The sequence below is a fragment of the Dama dama genome, chromosome 24 (assembly GCF_033118175.1).
Source record: "Dama dama isolate Ldn47 chromosome 24, ASM3311817v1, whole genome shotgun sequence".
Classification (NCBI taxonomy): domain Eukaryota; kingdom Metazoa; phylum Chordata; class Mammalia; order Artiodactyla; family Cervidae; genus Dama; species Dama dama.
In genome coordinates, this window is record NC_083704.1 from 50,521,002 (window position 1) to 50,540,238 (window position 19,237).

At 42.6% G+C, this 19,237-nt stretch overlaps 1 protein-coding gene across 1 annotated transcript in view; it reads right to left on the reverse strand.

The window, feature by feature from the left end:
- The window catches only part of CACNA2D3 (calcium voltage-gated channel auxiliary subunit alpha2delta 3), an 839,655-nt gene that overhangs the window by 260,016 nt on the left and 560,402 nt on the right, over positions 1-19,237 (reverse strand). The window contains exon 12 of the mRNA XM_061129193.1: positions 12,037-12,115. Within this exon, the coding sequence (XP_060985176.1) occupies positions 12,037-12,115 (79 nt within the window). The remainder of the gene's footprint in view (positions 1-12,036; positions 12,116-19,237) is intronic.

The window sequence follows — 19,237 nt, forward strand, 5'->3', positions numbered from 1 at the left end:
AAGAATATTGGAGTGGGTAGCCTATCCCTTCTCCAGGGGAACTTCCTGACCCAGGAATTGAACCACGGTCTCCTGCACTGCAGGCAGATTCTTTACCAGCCCAGCTACCAGGGAAGCCTCTATCCCTCAGAAGAATCCCCCACTAATCCACTGAAGAATTTCTTTCTGATGCTTTCTTTCTGTTTAGTCGCTCAGTCTATACATATATGTATACACCTTCTCTGGTAGAAACAGGAGTGAGTCCTCTTTACATACCATTTTGTAAACCCCTTCCTAATTTCATTTTAGTGCATTTATTTCCAAATAAATTACTTACAAATTCAGGAAAAACTACAAAGCACATCACTTAAAGGCTGTTATAGTTATAGTTACATATTGTTATAAATAGTTATAAATAATAATATCATTATAAATAATTTTTTTTTAATTTTTAAAAAAAATTTTATTGGAGTATAGTTGGTTTAAAATGTTGTGTTATACCAGTCAGAATGGCAGCTATCCAAAAGTCTACAAGCAATAAATGCTGGAGAGGGTGTGGAGAAAAGGGAACCCTCTTACACTGTTGGTGGGAATGCAAACTAGTACAGCCGAGATGGAGAACAGAGTGGAGATTCCTTAAAAAACTGGAAATAGAACTGCCATATGACCCAGCAATCCCACCCCTGGGCATACACACCGAGGAAACCAGATCTGAAAGAGACACATGGACCCCAGTGTTCTTCGCAGCACTGTTTATAATAGCCAGGACATGGAAGCAACCTAGATGCCCATCAGCAGACGAATGGATAAGGAAGCTGTGGTACATATACACCATGGAATATTACTCAGCCGTTAAAAAGAATTCTTTTGAATCAGTTCTAATGAGATGGATGAAACTGGAGCCCATTATACAGAGCAAAGTAAGCCAGAAAGATAAAGACCAATACAGTATACTACACATATATATGGAATTTAAAAAGATGGTAATGATAACTCTATATGCAAAACAGAAAAAGAGACACAGATGGACAGAACAGACTTTTAGACTCTGTGGGAGAAGGCGAGGGTGGGATGTTCAGAGAGAACAGCATTGAAACAAGTACACTATCAAGGGTGAAACAGATCACCAGTCCAGGTTGGATGCATGAGACAAGTGCTCAGGGCTGGTGCACTGGGAAGACCCAGAGGAATGGGATGGGGAGGCAGGTGGGAGGGGGGATCGGGATGGGGAACACATGTTAATCCATGGCTGATTCATGTCAATGTATGGCAAAAACCACTACAATATTGTAAAGTAATTAGCCTCCAACTAATAAAAATTAATGGAAAAAAAATAAAGATTTTGAACTGAAAAAAAATAAATAAAATTAAGTATTAAGTTCCTAAATAAAATAAAATAAAATAAAATGTTGTATTAGTTTCAGGTGTATAGCAGAGTGAATCAGTTATACATACACATATTTCCACTCTTTTGTAGATTCTTTTTCCATATAGATCATAAGAGAGTACAGAGTAGAGCTCCCTGTGCTATATAATAGGTCCTTTTGAGCTATCTATTTCATATATAGAAGTATACATATGTCAATCCCAATCTCCCAATTTATCCCTCTACCCTATAATTAATTTGCTAAGGCGCACAAAACTTGCTAAACACTTTATAAGTTTAGCCTCATTTACTCTTGACAACATGATGAAGGGAGGATGACTGTACCCACTTTAAAGATAAGATGACTGAGGCAGACCAAGCACAGGTATTTCACCCATGTTCTCACAGGTATCAAGTGGCAAATACTGAAGGTGAATCAAGCTTAAGTCTCTTAATCTACACCTTCTGCTTCTACAGAATTGTTCCCTTTGTGTGTTTGAGGTTGAAACTCCAGCTCAACCCTCATGTGGTACCAGACCTGCCTTCTGAATATGCTGGGTAGACATGATTTCTCAGTAACATAAAAAGTTCTAAACATGCTATCATCTTGAGGGTGAAGAGGCCATTATGCTCAGCCACTGCTATGCTCCTGTTCAGCTAGGGATCCTGTTGGCTTTGCTATGGGTTAGGAAATGTTAGAAGAAAAGGGCTGAACAGAGCACAGGTCTGGATCCCCAGGATGGGGCCCTTCATTCAAACATTTTATGGAAGGCTGTCTTGGTGCCTAGCACTGGCGGAGCAGAGGTTAACTAGATGAGCATGACCCCTGCTTCCTGGGGCCTGTAAGGTCTGTGGAAGCTGACAATTACAAAGTAGCAAAATCAACATTATAGAGAAGCACATAGAAGAGAGAGTCAATCACTTGGCTATCCTGAGGAAGAGTTAGTGCAGCTGAACCCTGAAGGATGAGGAGCAGTTAGCTAGAGAAAAGAGGGGTTAAAGACTGTGTCCGGCAAAGCAAGGAATGTAAGTAAAGGCTCAAAGTCAGAGTTAGATCCATTCCAGGAAGTGCAAATAGTTAAGAATGGCTGGAATAAAAGGCTGGGGGAGAGTGATGAGGGGTAGGGTGGTATGAGATCAGAAGAATGGGCAGAGGGACGGTCACATAAGATCTTGGGAAGGAGTTGAGACTTTATCCAACAGACAAGTGGTCACAGAGGCCTTTTAAGCAGGGGGACACTGGATGGACACGGATTCATGCTTCCTCCCCATGCCGCTAAATAAGGACCCTCATAGTTAAGTTTATGCCAGCTTCTACTTGCCAACAAACAAGAGAGGATATGTGTGCCTCTGAAGCCAGATCTGTCATAGCACTGGCTGTACTGTTTACAGAACCTCTTAGTGTTTAATACAGGGCTCAGGGTAAGGAAATGCCAGCCCTTTTGTTATCCAGAAAGGACCAGGACCCTCCCAGGGCATTTCCAAACAAAAGCCAGCTGGTTTAAATTTGGTGTACCAACCCCAAACCAGGTTGGGACCATGTGGCTTCTGGCTTCCTGGTGACAGCTTTGCACAGTGCTAATTAACATGCATCGTCACTCCTGTCCACTCCACCCTCCTGGCCAAGGCCAGAGACTCGCCCATCCCAGTGGAAACAGCCCAAGGGGCCGATGAGACCATACTTTAGCTCAGGATTCTGAAGCAGGGCCCATGTGCACCATGGCACTCCCTCAGAGTTCAGGCACTACCTACAGAGATCCATCCAGATCACTCTTCATGCAAGGCCTCCAGGTGGCTCCTCTTGGAGGCACAGTGGGAAAAACATGCTCTAAAGAAGATTGCTGGATGACAGAAGCATCCACAGTTATCATCCCTCCATAAACCATGACTGTAAACAGTGTCTGAACAGGAAAGAAAGCATTTCATCTCTTCTCTAGTAGATAAACCTTTGGCTCTGCATGAAGGGTCTTACAGAGACAAACACCACAGAGGACAAACCAAGAGATGTGTTGCCATGTTGAAAGGAAGAGGAGAGAACTCCAAGGTTCTGGATCAAGGGGATACCCGTGTGAGCAATTCACAGTACAGTACTATTCCTAATTTGGGTTCCTGTACTAAATGTGCAGTAAAGACAGCCTCTCTTGGGAGGAGTTTTTCTCGGTTGTCTGTGTTTTCATTCTGATCCTCAAAGCCAACAGTAAAAATCCCTGATTTGGGCTTTCCAAAATAGGGCCAAGAGAAGAGAGGGAATAAATAGAAAGAGGGGGATGGGAGAGACAGATTCTCAGTATAGAGGGGGAGTGAGAAGGAAAAGCAGTCACACATTTGGAAAGGGATGGAGCTGAGGGATCATCCTCACTTGGCCTTGCTTATCATAATCAAAGTTCTGAAAAGTTACAAAAATCTGGCTTCTCCCCAGAGCAACAGACTCATAGCCAGTTGTATACCTGACACCTCCACAGGGATGACTAGCAGGATTCTCAGACTGAACTCGTCCAAAGCCAACTCCTGATTTCCCTGGCCAAACCCATTCCTCCCCCATGGGGTCTTTCCCATCTCAGCCGATGACGCCACTATCCAACTGGGCCAAAAACTTAAGAATTATCCTTGACAGCCATCATTTCCTCAACCCACCCCATCGCTAATCCACCAGCATGTTCTTCTGGCCCTATCTCTAAAATATGCCTCAAGTCTAATTCCCCATCTCCACTGCTCTGGCCCTACTCCAGACTCCACTGTCTCTGCCCCAGGGCACAGCAATAGGCCCTGGCCCCACAAATCCCCTTCCTTGTTATCTAGACACCTGACAGCAGCCACTGGAGCCTCATGAAGTATAAAGCAGATCATCTCCACGCCTAAAATTTTAAAACAGCTTCTACTTAGAGTTAGCATAAAATCCAGATTTGTTCCCTGACCTCCAAGACTCTCCCTCACCAGGCCCCCGCCTACCTGGATGACCTCATCCCCGTCTGCTCTCCCACACCAAGCCCATCCACTTGACCCTCCCCAGGCACTTGCCCTTGCTGTACCCTCTGCCTAGCACACCATTTATCCAGTTTTCTAAGGATGGCTCCTTTGACCATTCAGGGGTCAACTGTCTGAACTCATTTCCTCTCATTTCACCTGGTCTTTACTTTCTTCCTAAGATTCATCCATATGGAATTCTGATTTATTTGTTTATTTTGTCCTCTATCACTGGAATATTGGCTCCACAAAATGTTACAAAAAGCTGGTGCCCACGTTCTCCAGAGCAGTATTCCCAGAACCAGCAGACAGGTCTGTGAGAGCCATCACTGACGCGGACATTCACCAAGGTCTTACTGTGAGTCACCTGCCTCTACACTTGGGTAACACAACAGCTCAACAGGGGTGTATGCTCCTTGTATAAGGAGGAAACAGAAAGAAAAGAATTCAGTTATTTGTCCTGGATCAATCTGAATCCAGATTCATTTGATTCCAAAATCTTTGCTCTTAACAACTGAAGACAACGCCTCTTCCTATAAAGGGAAGGGACATCACAGCTGCTCAGAGGCCCTCCCCTGGAAAGATACCCCTAATGGGCTGTTTGTATCTCTGTGGCTGGGACAGGTTGAAGATGGGGTAGGGAAGTATATGATTGCCCTATGAGGTTCCTGGCAAATGCACAGAAGTTAGCACCAGCAGTATACCCAAAACAATACCAAAGTTCTAACTTACATTTCAGTATCCAGACCAGGGATGCAGATGTAGAAAAGTAAGAAAAGCTGGAACTATACAAATAATATGAATAATGTATACTGCAAAGCTTAAAGCAAATCTAATCACCTAACCTCAACCCATTAAACTGCAAAACTTTTGTGAAAGAGTCTCCTTTGTTTTCAAATGTTTTTCATAGAAGTTTTAGTTAACAAATGTACGTTTTGATGAATAACAGGAAGTTGCTAAGGACTGGACTCCGGCTGTAACCAGAGATGCTTCCCTCATTCTCCCTCTGCATTCAACTGGCCACTTTTCCTCCCCTTCCTCCACCTCTTTTTATTTCTTTTAAATCCTAGCTCTTGAATGTTTATTCTCTTCTTTAGTGCCTTTTTGGACTTCATATATCATGTAAGAAAACAGAATCAGCAATCATTTGGTAATTACCAAGGAGTAATTAATGCTAAAATTAGCCACCTATTACAAATGGTCTGCTCATTTTTCTCCACAACATCAATTTATTTACCTTATTCTCTTACAGAGCCTCTTGTGAACCCTGGGTTACACTACTCAGTGTGATAAACCACATGCAGGCTGGTGCTTTATACTTCTGATATTTTACTACCCTTACTTAAGAGATTTCTTAAGAGTTCCACATCTAAGAGTTGCCTCTGCATGAGGCAGAGGCACATCTTTGAACACACATCTTTGAAAGCACATCATTGAACACTCCACTTTGCAATGACACCAGATCTGAGGGACCCCAGAGTCTGGTCCTTGGTGGGAAACCATGGCTATCTACCTCGTCAGATAAGGTCCTAGTTCTACCTTCAGTGTGAATGAGCACTGCTCCCTTTGGGTCTTTTCAAAGACTTGTTTCCCCTCTGACATAAGGCAGGATGAAAACAGTGACCAAGTTCCAGTCTTCTCAGGGCAGTAAGGTGGGCAGTGATGTTGTTGGTGTTACCTGGTGTGCATCCCCTTAGGGAGCAACAGTGTTCTGGGAAGATCCTCACAATAGTCTGCCCCATCTTCATCCTCTTTATCACTACACACTACTGAAAATCACTTTTTTTTCTATAGAAAAAATGCAGTTTATAAACAATTTTCTACCTCCACATCACCTTGGAATCTTACAAAGAACAGTCCAAGGGCCCTGAGAGGTGAAGGGCACATGTCTGACGAACTGGAAAGGACAAACCAAGGAAGAATGACCACTCCGGTGGGGAGCCAGGGCCCTCAGTGGGCCTGTGGCATCTGAGGAAGAGGGCTCCTAAGTGTCAAACGACCAGTATCAGCCAGAACCTCTGATTTAGGAGCAAGCCTTTTTGTGTATGAATAATATGAAATTTTTAATCTCAAATTTCATGTCAGAAAACAATTTAAAGGATCACACTGTGGAGCCAGAATGCTGGCTTGCCTGCAGCCCCTCTTGGTCTCCTCAGAGAGCCTTAATGTCTCCATTTGTAAAATGTCAGAAAATGGACCACATGCCTACACAAGCTGAAGCAGGACCATTTCTGGAAGGCTGGGTGTAAGTCCCAGCCCCAGTCTTTATTAGCTATGGACCATTAAATTCCTTTCTCAACAGCTACATTTCTTTTCCTAGAGTCTCTAAAATCATGGGAAACATTCTTCTATGAACCACAACTTTCTTTTCCCTACAGGGAAGCAACCTCATACCCTGGTGAAGAGTTAGGCTCAGACATCAGATCAACTGGGCCTGAATCTGGTACTGCCACCTGCTAGCTGGCAACCTGGGGTAAGCTGGTAGTCTCTCTCAGTCTCAGTTTCCTTCCTTTTCATGCACCCTATCCAGCTGTAATGAGGGTCAAAAGAGAAATATACAAAAAAGTACTCTACACTTTACCTGGCACTTACTAAGCAGTTGTCACCCTTAGTTGTTATTAACAACAGTAACACCACCTAAATCTTCACAACTCTTACTCTTTCCACTATAATTCTCAAGTTCTATGGAATATACAGAAAAATGTCTCTGTTAATGGATAAATGAATAAAAAAGGTACCATGAGTGCACGCACACACACACAAGAATATTAATCAGAATGAGAAAGAAGGAAATCCTGCTATCTGCAACAACATCTATGGACCTTGAGTATATCTTGCTAAATGAGACAAGTGAGATAGAGAAAGACAAATACTGTATCATATCACTTCAAGGTGGAATTTTTAAAAAGTGAAAATCATAGTAACAGAGTCAAAAGAGGGTTAAGCAGGGGCTGGGAATTGGGGAGCTGGAGAGCTATTAGTCAAAGAGTACAAAAAAAAAAAAGAATTACACAAAGGTATCAGAATAAATGCCAATTGCCTTCTTCTACCTTTTCTGAAATAGCAAAACAAATTTAATTGCCATTTTCCCCTACTCTAAACAATCATTCTGGCTTCATAAATTTGACACTTGGAAATGTATAGTGAGGTTAAGAGATTTCTAGTGGAAAAATGCTATGGGTCTGAACTTCCAAGGAGGGCTCAGGCCACCAGCTCTCTTTCAAACAAGGAGAGAATGACCATGAGCTTATTAAAAAGGGACAGGTTAAGCAGACAACCAAGAGAGACTCATGTGGCGTTTCCATTCGACCTAATGATGACGGATAGGTTGAGAACCAAACACAGAGACCCCTCTTTATTTGCACAGCTGGAAAACACTCCATTTACCATGAGTTTTGAAGGAGAATCAGACAGTGCTTATTTAAAATCTTGGCACAGTGAACATTACAGAAGGTCATCAAGGCTTTATGGAGTATCTGGGCTAGTTGGCCCCTCTTTCAGTTTTCTCAGTTCACTTGTTTATCCAACAGTGTGAACGTAGAATTTTAAATTCCAATAAGCCATTCTACAGTGGCAATGATTGTTTTAATGTATTTAAAATGGGGTTTGCTGCTTTGCCTCATTAGGGCTGGTTCCCTCAAGATAGGACCTACTTATGCATAAAATGAGACAAACCAATGAGCTCCAGGCCTCTCTGGATTTTGCTAGTGGAATGGAGGAGGCAGAGAACTCCTGTAAGGGATATGAATATGCCCAGATACTTATTTCCAGAGGTCCGCTGACTTGAGAACTGTCTCATGGCTACCAGGCTTCCAAGCAAGAAGTTTTGCGCCGATAGCAGGTCCTTGACCACTGACCCGGGGACAATGTGCTGGCCATGATGACTCCCGCTCCTCCCCAGGGTCACTCTGGTCAGTCAGTCAATAGGCTTCTCTCTGGGCTTCCCTGGATCCGCTCTGGTCCCCAAATGCTAATGTTTCATTTCACTGAAGAACTTGGCTGAGTCAGGGCAAAAATATGTGGTGGGTGGGGAAGAAGCCTCCCTGGACCTCATGTCACTTGAGATGAAAAATGTTATGCTGCCTCCATACTATAACAATCTGAGAGTATAAACAATGATTTAATTAATGACCATAGAAGAATACTTGCTCACCGACGTTACGTGGGCTAAACCTCATAACTGACGCAACACAAAGCCGATGTTTATATGGGCACAGATGACTGGAACCTGACATTTTGATGGCAACTGCTACTTTGAAGAGTGGCAAACAATGGCATTTTATTCTCAAAGACCTTTAGAAGAGAAGCAGAGTAGGGAGGTGGAACTATTGTGAGGGACTGACTCTGGCAGGGAAGGAAGCAACTGGATTTGGACAGGAAGAGAAGGAGAATCACAGCAGAATCAAGCGGCTGGGCCAGCTAAGCAGCTACTATTACCTCCTTGGATTTTCCAAGTGCTGCACTCAGAACTTACAAATCTATATTCTATGGCCAGGTCCTGAAATACTCTGAGCTGACTAAAATGTCTTCAAAAGGATGCTTCAAGGATTCTTATAAACAATGACTAAAACTAAATTATGGTGTAATATTAGTTGATTAAGACAAGACTTCAGCTTCAGTAATTTTCATCAGTTGGACACAGACAGTGGTAAAAACAATATCCCATGACTAAATGCATACTCGCTGATGGGAAGAATTGCAGTCTGATGTGGCAGAAATAACAGAAAAACTTTTAAAAATTAAAAAAAAAAAATGGAAAGGAGTCTTTTTTCAAGACCACAAAATCAAGGAAAAATTAGGGAAAGTGTAGCTCATTCAAATGTCAACAAAGTTCCAAAAATTATTCAATGGTCTCTTTACTCAGAGGCAATCTAAGATCCATGCAGCCTTCATCTCCCTGTGCCTACTTTTTTTTAATATCCCCCCCTCAAATGAAGCCAAGTCTGAGACAATCAGAATTACTGATACCTTTGAGTGAGGTGGGCCAGCCAATAAGCTAAAATAATTGAACATGTTATTCTAGAGATTCAAGGAAATGTTCAAATCTTTCAAGCAGAGTTCCACTTTTTAGATGAGGAAGTTGAGACTTGCTTCAAGTAGAAGCAGATAATTAAAGACAATGTGAAGCAAAGAAAACTGAGGCAGAGGTTTACTTGCTTGGCTATACACATATATTCTGAGAAGTTTCCATATCCATTTACCCTCAAAGCTTAGTCCTGCAGAGCATATTTGTTGGTATTTTTCTTTGTGGGCTTATCTTTGCCTATGCAATTCAGGATGGGGAAGACCTTGCCCAATCTGGGTGTCATAATTTTGCAGGGGGGAGGAAGAAGGAGGCTTGAAATCAGAATTTAGAGTTGCTAATCAGGATATTAAGAAGAGGTGGCAAGAATACATAGTAGAACTATGCAAAAAATATTTCATGACCCAGATAACCAAGATGGTGTGATCATTCACCTAGAGCCAGACATCCTTCAGTCCAAAGTCAAGTGGGCCTTAGGAAGCATCACTACGAACAAAGCCAGTGGAAGTGATAGAATTCCAGTTTTACTTTTTCAAATTCTAAAAGATGATGTTGTTAAAGTGCTGCACTCAATATGCCAGCAAATTTGGAAAACTCAGTAGGGGCCACAGGACTGGAAAAGGTCAGTAAATGTTCAAACTACTGCACGATTGCACTCATCTCACACGCTAGCAAAGTCATGCTCAAAATTCTCCAAGCCAGGCTTCAACAGTACATGAACTGTGAACTTCCAGATGTTCAAGCTGGATATAGAAAAGGCAGAGGAACCAGAGATCAAATTGCCAACATCCATTGGATCATTGAAAAAGCAAGAGAGTTCCAGGAAAGACATCTACTTCTGCTTTATTGACTATGCCAAAGCCTTTGACTGCATGGATCACAACAAACTGCAGATAATTCTTAAAGAGATAGGAATACCAGACCACCTGACCTGCCTCCTGAGAAATCTATAAGCAGGTCCAGAAGCAAGTTAGAACCAGACATGGAACAACAGACTAGTTCCAAATCAGGAAAGGAGTATGTCAAGGCTATATATTGTCACCCTGCTTATTTAACTTATATGCAGAGTACATCATGCAAAATGCGGGGCTGGATGAAGCACAAGCTGGAGTCAAGATTGCTGGGAGAAATACCAATAACATCAGATATGCAGATGATACCACCCTTATGGCAGACAACAAAGAAGAACTAAAGAGCCACTTGATGAAAGTGAAAGAGGAGAGTCAAAAAGGGCTTAAAGCTCAACATTCAGAAAACTAAGATCATGGCATCTGGTCTGATCACTTCATGGCAAATAGATGGGGAAACAATGGAAAAAGTGAGAGACTTTATTTTTTTGAGCTCCAAAATCACTCCAGATGGTGACAGCAACCATGAAATTAAAAGACGCTTGCTCCTTGGAAGAAAAGTTATGACCAACCTAGACAGCTTATTAAAAAGCAGAGACAACAAAGGTCCATCTTAGTCAAGGCTATGGTTTATCCAGTAGACATGTATGGATGTGAGAGTATCAAGAAAGCTGAGCACTGAAGAATTGATGCTTTTGAACTGTGGTGTTGGAGAAGACTCTTAAGAGTCCCTCAGACTGCAAGGAAATCAAACCAATCAATCCTAAAGGAAATCAGTCCTGAATATTCATTGGAAGGACTGATGCTGAAGCTGAAACTTCAATACGTTGGCCAGCTGATGAGAAGAACTGACTCACTGGAAAAACCCTGATGCTGGGAAAGACTGAAGGCAGGAGGAGAAGGGGACGACAAAGGATGAGATGGTGGGATGGCATCAGCAATTCGATGGACATGAGTTTGAGCAAGCTCTGGGTGTTGGTAATGGACAAGGAAGCCTGGCTAGCTGGAGTTCGTGGGGTCACAAAGAGTCAGACACTACTGAGCAAATGAACTGAACTGAATCAATCTCAAATGGAGGAGATATAAGCTCATTTTTTCACACAGGTGTTATATGAACAAATGAGTATGCTAGGCATGGGATGGGAGAAGGCAATGGCAACCCACTCCAGTACTCTTGCCTGGGAAATCCCATGGACAGAGGGGCCTGGTAGGCTACAGTCCATGGGGTCACTAAGAGTTGGACATGACTGATATGACTTAGCAGCAGGCATGAGATAGCTATTTTTGATAGGCACATGCCCTAGCAGAGAAAGTCTATGTACAGACAAGAAAAATGCCATGGGATATAGAAATAAACCAAGAAGAAAAAGAAAATCAAAAGCACAGCCCCCTCACTATCTCATCTATCCTGTTATGTCACTTCAGAGTTCACAAGAGCAGAAGAGAGTGTAGACACCACCACATCAGCCCATATGTGTTTTAGCTCATAAATGACCCAGGTTGGATTTGCTTAAAGCCTACTGGCCTATTGAACTAGTGCAAGGTGGCTGGGAATGGTGAGCACATTGATATTTGGTGCACAGTAAATGGTTCTGCCATAGTAATTCTCCCAAAGTCACTCAGCTACTAAGGAATAGAGTGGAAAGGCTTAACCATTCCACTTTACTATAACCTCAACGTTTTACATACATTTTTGGAGAAATCTGTTCCAAATCGATCATAATCATTTAGAAACATCCAGACCTTATCTAAGAATTCACAGCCTTCTGGTAGAATTCTCCACTTCCTCATGACTATCTCTATTTCTGCACATCCACAGAGAAGTTATTCAGAACTGAACTCATCAGGGGACCTACCTTTGTTGGCACAGGCCATCCACTTGAGATTGTCTGCAAAAGCAGCCTCTCGTCCAATGAGGTACGTGAAGATGCGAACCTAAGAGGAAGAGGAACGCACAGATCAGTGGTTTTCACTTTTCACCCTCCTGCCCAGACCACAAGCACAGCTCACACACATGTGGTTTACCTCTTTAATGCTCCAAGCCCCCAATCTGTAGAAACATGTTTAAGACATTTGAAGTACAGTCAGCTAGAAATATATTCAGAACTGGGTCTTTGATCTTTTAAACCATATGGCACTGGTGGTGGTTGTTTTTCGGTGTGCAACTTGCAACAGAGGAGAATAACTTGAAACAGAAGACTGGCAGCATTGTAGGCCTGGGTTTGCTACGCACATATGGACAGAGATCATCCAGGTCTGGACCAAATCGGCAACCATTTTCCTCATCTGTACAGGAAGTACAAAGTGTGCTCTTCTTGGGAATAGAAACATCACTGAAAGACCCTCGGCTTGCCCCCCCTCCCTCAGTGGTGAGGACAGGCTGCAGACACTCTTACCATCTGTTGTGGTAATTAATTGGAATGAGAGGCACAGCCTGTAGCCAGGAGACCAAAGGAAACCCTCTCTAGCCTTCCTAAAGTTTGGCTCCTAAAGAGTCAAGAACACATGTAAAACCTTGAATCTCTCATTTTCTACTGCCTTCTCAAATCTCTCATAAGGCCAGAATTCTTTGAAAAAAAAGCGCAACCCACTTCCCAAAGTTGTACATGAGGGTTAGATGGAAGAAAACCAAGAAATAAAAAGGTTTAAAATCCTCTAGTTTAAACTTTGGGCTTCCCAGGTGGCTCAGTCGGTAAAGAACCAGCCTGCAATGCAGGAGCATGCCGAAGATATCGGTTCGATTCCTGAGTTGGGAAGATCCCCTGGAGGAGGGCACAGCAACCCACTCCAGTATTTTTGCCTGGAGAATCCCATGAACAGAGGAGCCTGGCGGGTTACAGTCCATAGGTTGCAAAGAGTCTGACACAACTGAAGCGACTGAGCCCAGCACGCAGTTTAAACTTTAAATGGTATGTGGATCAGCACCACGCAGTCCAAACAAAACTCTCCCAGCAGGTCAAGTCAGTCCTTGAACAATGGTTTGTGACTGAGTAAAATTCAGACATGGTGTTAAATGAATTATGTTCCATATGTGGCCCCCAAATCTTTCCAGGTGATGCCCCTTCCGCTCAGTCAGTCTGGGTCAGGAATCCCTACCGTTCCTTCAGAGCCTTCACTTCGACTATAGTGAACTAGTATCTCGCGCGCTTACATCTGTGAGGTTGAGCTCCACTAGACTGTCCAGCTGACAAGGAATAAGGGTGGTTCTGCTTTGATGGGGCACACAACTTGGAACGTTACAACTCAGTACATGACTGGATAAAAACGTAAATACTCATAGCTGACTGTGAAAAGGAAGACTCTGTTTTAGCTATGAGTACCCTCTTGTCTGAGACATAACTTGACTAGTTCTTATGGGATGGTTTTTTTCCAGCTTAAAGAGATGCTTACACACACATTATCACTGTGCTGCCTTAGTCTGTCCTCATCTGTGTTCAGTGAGGCAGTCATTTCATCCATCACAGCACCTGCAAGGGGGCTTCCAGGGCATGAGCAGACACACATGCCTTTGCCTCTCCCGTTTTCTTAGCTCTTTTGGACACCATTCCCAATGGAATCACACAGGGAGGATGGATACTTTTCTTTTTTTTAATTGGGAGATTCTGAGTCTTTGGGGGAAAAAAAAAAGAAGATGCAACCTCATATGCCCTAACTGGTTACCACTGACCTTTCTACACAGAGCTGTCCCCTCCTCACTTTTCCTGCCTGGCCACTGGTGGCTTTAGCTGAAGATGACTGATTTGGGGGAAAATTGAGACTCAATTAAGTAAAGTGAGGTAAACTTGCTCAGTTTCATCAAGTCCTGATATAATAAGAGAGGTCTTCCAAGACCTCAGGATAACACTGAGGTCTCCTCTTAATTTCCTGGAGATGCTGGTTCTGTCAACCCAGCCAGCTGCAAGACCTAGAACTAGCCCCCACAGGAGCCGAACCAGTCCCAGGCTTTTCTTTTTTTTTTTAATAAATATTCAGCTTTCATTTGTAATTCAAGTTATTTAAAAGGAAGCTTCAGACTGATTAAAAAAAAAAACTGCAGAAAGCAAGTTTTTAACAAAGCAGAAAGCACAAGAGAGAGCTCTAGAGAATGAAGCTATGAGTCTATCTTTGCAGGCAAAAGGCAAAGACCTGACACAAAACAGCCTATTTGTGGTGAGCAAAGGCACTTGCAGGTGCCAAACCTCCTCTGCCATCCAGGTGCAGAACCAGAGGATAAACTAAGTTCTCTCCTGGGGGCATAGTTAAAACCCCAAACAACACTGTGAACCATTAGAAAAATGGCTATAGTTCCTGATTTCAAAAGATCGCAGCATATCTGGAAAACCAGTAGGACTGCATCAAACTTCAGACCAGACATGACTGTGCAACAATAATTGAGCTACAACCACAACCGTAAAAACCAGCACCATGAACCCCTCACCAGCACTGTTGTCTCTCCTGCCGACACTACCACAGCTTCTCTAGTCAGCACCATCCCTTGGCTCAGGTGTGTGCAGAGATCTATAGCATTATACTTGTTTGGTTGGTTTGCATTTGATTGCTTAAGAAAGAAAAATCAGGATCATGTTAAATATTTCCATTTACATGCAGTCTTTGGCTTCCAGTGTACTGGCCCCCTTATTTGAGCTAGAAATGGCATGGAAATGACTCGTTGTCTCTTTGCCTATAAAATAAACATAATCAAACAATACTGGGTTCATGCCCTGGATTTCTCACAATAATGCCTTTCAACTGGCAACAACATAAAGGGACTTTATTCCAAAATAAATATTTTGGAGCGCAGTGTAACAATAGCATTTTATATTTGTAGTTTTTTCAGACTGAGTAATCCTACTTTTAGGAATTTATCTTATAGTCAGGATAACAAATAAAATGCCTGTGGGGGCCATGCAGATAACAGAGATGACACGAAGTCACAGGAGTATGAAGAGTTGTACAATGCATGTCTTCTTAAAGTCCTATGACTTGGTTTTAGACATTTTCATAAATACACAAAATTGTAAAAGGCTAAAGATATTCACCTTTATTATTTATAATGATTCAGCTCAGTTCACTTCTGAATGACGTTCAGTTCAGTCACTCAGTCGTGTCTAACTCTTTGTGACCCCATGAATCGCAGCACACCAGGCCTCCCTGTCCATCACCAACTCCCAGAGTTTACTCAAACTCATGTCCATCGAGTCGGTGATGCCACCCAGCTATCTCATCCTCTGTCGTTCCCTTCTCCTCCTGCCCCCAATCCCTCCCAGCATCAGGGTCTTTTCCAATGAGTCAACTCTTTGTATGAGGTGGCCAAAGTATTGGAGTTACAGCTTCAGCATCAGTCCTTCCAATGAACACCCAAGACTGATCATTTGTAATGATTAAAACCTGCTAAATCCCTAGTTTCTTTTGATAGCCAATTGTCTAAAGTCTTGGGACATTCATGTAGTGGAATATCATACAGCTATGTACTCATGAGAAATATATCCATTATAAATTAGCAAGGGGGAAAGCAAGTTGTGGAATATTGTGTAGCACAGAATCCTGTTTTTTTTCTAAAAGGGGACTTACACGTTTTACTCTGTAAACTTCTATATCCTCTGAATGTTTTTACAAATGAATAAACATAGCTTTAATAATTGAAGATCATTTTAAATGAAAATAAAGTAATGACACTGCTACTTCCTGAACCATTCTTCAAGGACATAGGAAGAGTAAATTTACCAGTGAAAATCAAAAAGGAGAAGAGATGATATGTGGAAATTAAGTTCTGTCCTTGCATCTTGCAGAGTGGGCTGCCTTACTTCCATTGCTCAATGAAATGAATGCAAAACCTCTGTGAGTAACAGTCAAATTGCTAATTTCTGCCTCTAGCAGATTCTGTAACCTGATGGATTTTATTTCCAATAATTGGGGATTTATTTCTTAAGAAGCTCCATCAAATAAACTTTAACAAGTCTGCCTTGAGGCCAACTACTTTTACAATATATGGCAAGGCTCCTTAGCAGAGGCGATAGGGATAGTTCTGAAGGTCAGGTTCACAGCACGGATGGCAATGGGGAGGGTCCATGGCAAAGATCAGACCAGGGAAGTTATCAGGACACAGCAAAACACACCAGAAAGCCAGGTCTTTGTGTTCATCATCCACAGGCATGAGGGCATCACTTTCAGTACTGCTGCAAAAAGGCAGAAGGGGAGAGGTCTGCATCAACCTGTTAGTTCATTTTGATCTCCCAGTTGAGTGTGGATGGTCTTTAAATGTTCTACAAATCCAATAAAGCTCAATAAACTGCTAGGATGTGGATATTTCCAAGTTCAAAGTCACTTAATCTACTTAGTATAAAGTTTCCCAGATGACATAAAGAACTCAGTCCAGTTTTTCCAAAACAGACTGTTGCTTCTTGCTCATATAGATGCAATTCTCTCCAAAAACATAGAGGGGTGCCATTCCTCTCTACCTTTGGTGAACATAGGGTAGCTTGAGTTTGTGAAGATGTTGTTGAATATGAAAGTCGCTCAGTTGTGTCCAACTCTTTGCGACCCCATGGACTATTCAGGACATGGAATTCTTCAGGCCAGAATACTGGAGTAGGTAGCCTTTTCCTTCTCCAGGGGATCTTTCCAACCCAGGGATCGAACCCAGGTCTCCTGCACCGCAGGCAGATTCTTTACCAACTGAGCCACCAGGGAAGCCCAAGAATACTGGAGTGGGTAGCCTATCCCTTCTCTACCGGGGTCTTCCCAACCCAGGAATCGAACTGGGGTCTCCTTCATTGCAGGTGGACTTTTACCAACTGAGCTATCAGGGAAGTCCCCTTGTGAAGATAATGAATCAAATTATTTCCTTTCTACAGACATTAAAAGACGGGAGGGAAACTGGCTGCCAGTAGAGCCATAATGGGGCAATTGCACAGCCAGCAAACAGGCTGTTGCTGCCCTCACAACTCACTTCATTGTTGAAGCCCTGGCTTTTGAGACAGTCCAAGAATCCATCATCCATCTGTCACAAGTAACTTCTGAGTACCAATTATGTGCCAGGGCCCATTCTTGGTATTGGGGATACAATGGATGAAGAGAAAAAAAAAACTCTCTGTCCTCAGGGAGCATACATTCTCATGAGAGTAAAACAGATGATAAATGGCAGATTCATATGCAACATTTAGGTAATTGTCAAATTAAAAGCTTATGAAGAAATAAAAGAAGAAATAATTAGACAATGGACAGTGACGACGGCTGCTATTTTAGAAAGGGAGGAAGGGAAGGCCTCTCTGATAAGGTGATACTTGAGCAGAGATCTGGACAAAATGTGGGTGGAGGTAGGGGAGCAAGACATATGGCTATTGGGGAAGATTGTTCCAGGTGAAGGTAGCTGAAGGTACAAAGTCTTGAGATAGGGCTACTCAAGGAATATTGACAAGACCAGTGTGGATGAAGTGAAGTCCAGTAGGAGAGAGTGTAGGGAATGAACTTGGACAGACAACAGGTGCCTAATCATGTGGGCGTTGCAGCCTCTGTTAAGAGGCTAGGTTTTTTCTGTAGCAAGAACAGAAGCCACAGGAGGAACTGAGTAGAAGCCTGACAAGAATTGACACATCCTGTGAAAGGATCATTCTGCAGTGTCAACAGGCCTTGGAGAGTTGTACTCATTCTGGTTGTCCATTCCAATTTCCCGTGATGTTCTTACAATTTTGAACACACAGGGCCCATTCCAGACAATCAAATCAGAACCTCTGGAGGCAAGGCCCAACTTTTAATCTCCCTGTGAACATTTTAATGTGCATCGAAGTTTGAGAACCACGGCCACAGGGAGATAAGAGAAGCAGAGCCACTAAGTAGGGGGCCACCAAAACACTGAAAGTGAGAAATGGCAGTGGCCTGGCCACGGGGGTGAAAGTTTTCAGACTTCACTGGGCATTCGAATCACCAATCCCCAGCACCTGCTCTTCAAAAACTCAGATTAAGTTGGCCCAGGGAACTGTGTTTTTTAGAAGCACCCATGGTGAGTCTGAAACAAGTGACTGGAGTCCAACACTTCAGAAAGATACCAAAAAGATAAGGCCTGAACAAAAAGCCGGAATGGGAATTAAGAAATCTTCGAAGTCGTTTCCAATGAAGGTGTTTCTACATACTGCCAAGGACTGAGGCTAAACTTCAAGGAGTTTACAATCCATTGGATGGTTTTAAAAAAAAAAACAAAAAAACTGAGAAGCTGGATCAAGATGGTATTTTTAAAGAAGTCTGTGTCAATCCTACAAACAGGAACATCAGACACCAATCAGACTGGGCAAGCAGGATCAGTCAACTACAGTTTCTTCTTTTCTCAAGGGAAAGCAGACCTGTACTAAGATGTCTATAGCTGCTGAGCTGGGTGTTCATACACAAAGCATTGCTTCTTGAAACTACAATAGCCCCACTACCACATCCAAATACAGAGGAAAGGGCTGCACAGGGCACTGAGGAGCCTTCAAATATACAGTCTTTACTCTTATTTTCAGAAAGGAAGGCGACCTTTTACTCGATGGACACGAGTTTGAGTAAACTCCGGGAGTTGGTGATGGACAGGGAGGCCTGGCGTGCTGCGATTCACGGGGTCGCAAAGAGTCGGACACGACTGAGCGACTGAACTGAACTGAACTGAAGCAGCAGCCTCTGCAAACAAGCATGTGGACTCACCTTCTCACCTACTCCTATCCCTTTTGACTCATAGACCAACTCAACTATCCCCTAAAATATCCCCAGGATTTCTTAAAAATAGTACACAACTTTGGCTTCAGAAAGAAGTCATCTGACGTCTTTGTCTTTTAAAGTCAATTTGATATTACTATATTCTTAGTCTGTATCCTCAAAAAAAATAATCACAACCAACTTCTATTGTAATTTGCTCTTTTCTATGATTTCTGATGCAGGGAAGCATTTCTGAATAAAATATTTAATCTCTAAGCAGAAAATGAGAGCTGGAACTTGATTAACCACAAAAATGCCTCATAAATCACTGCCAATATTTGTTTGCATGAAAATTCTACAAGAGTAGAGGTGGGCTCAGAGATGGTTGATGCCAATGAAAACAGTTTTATTGAG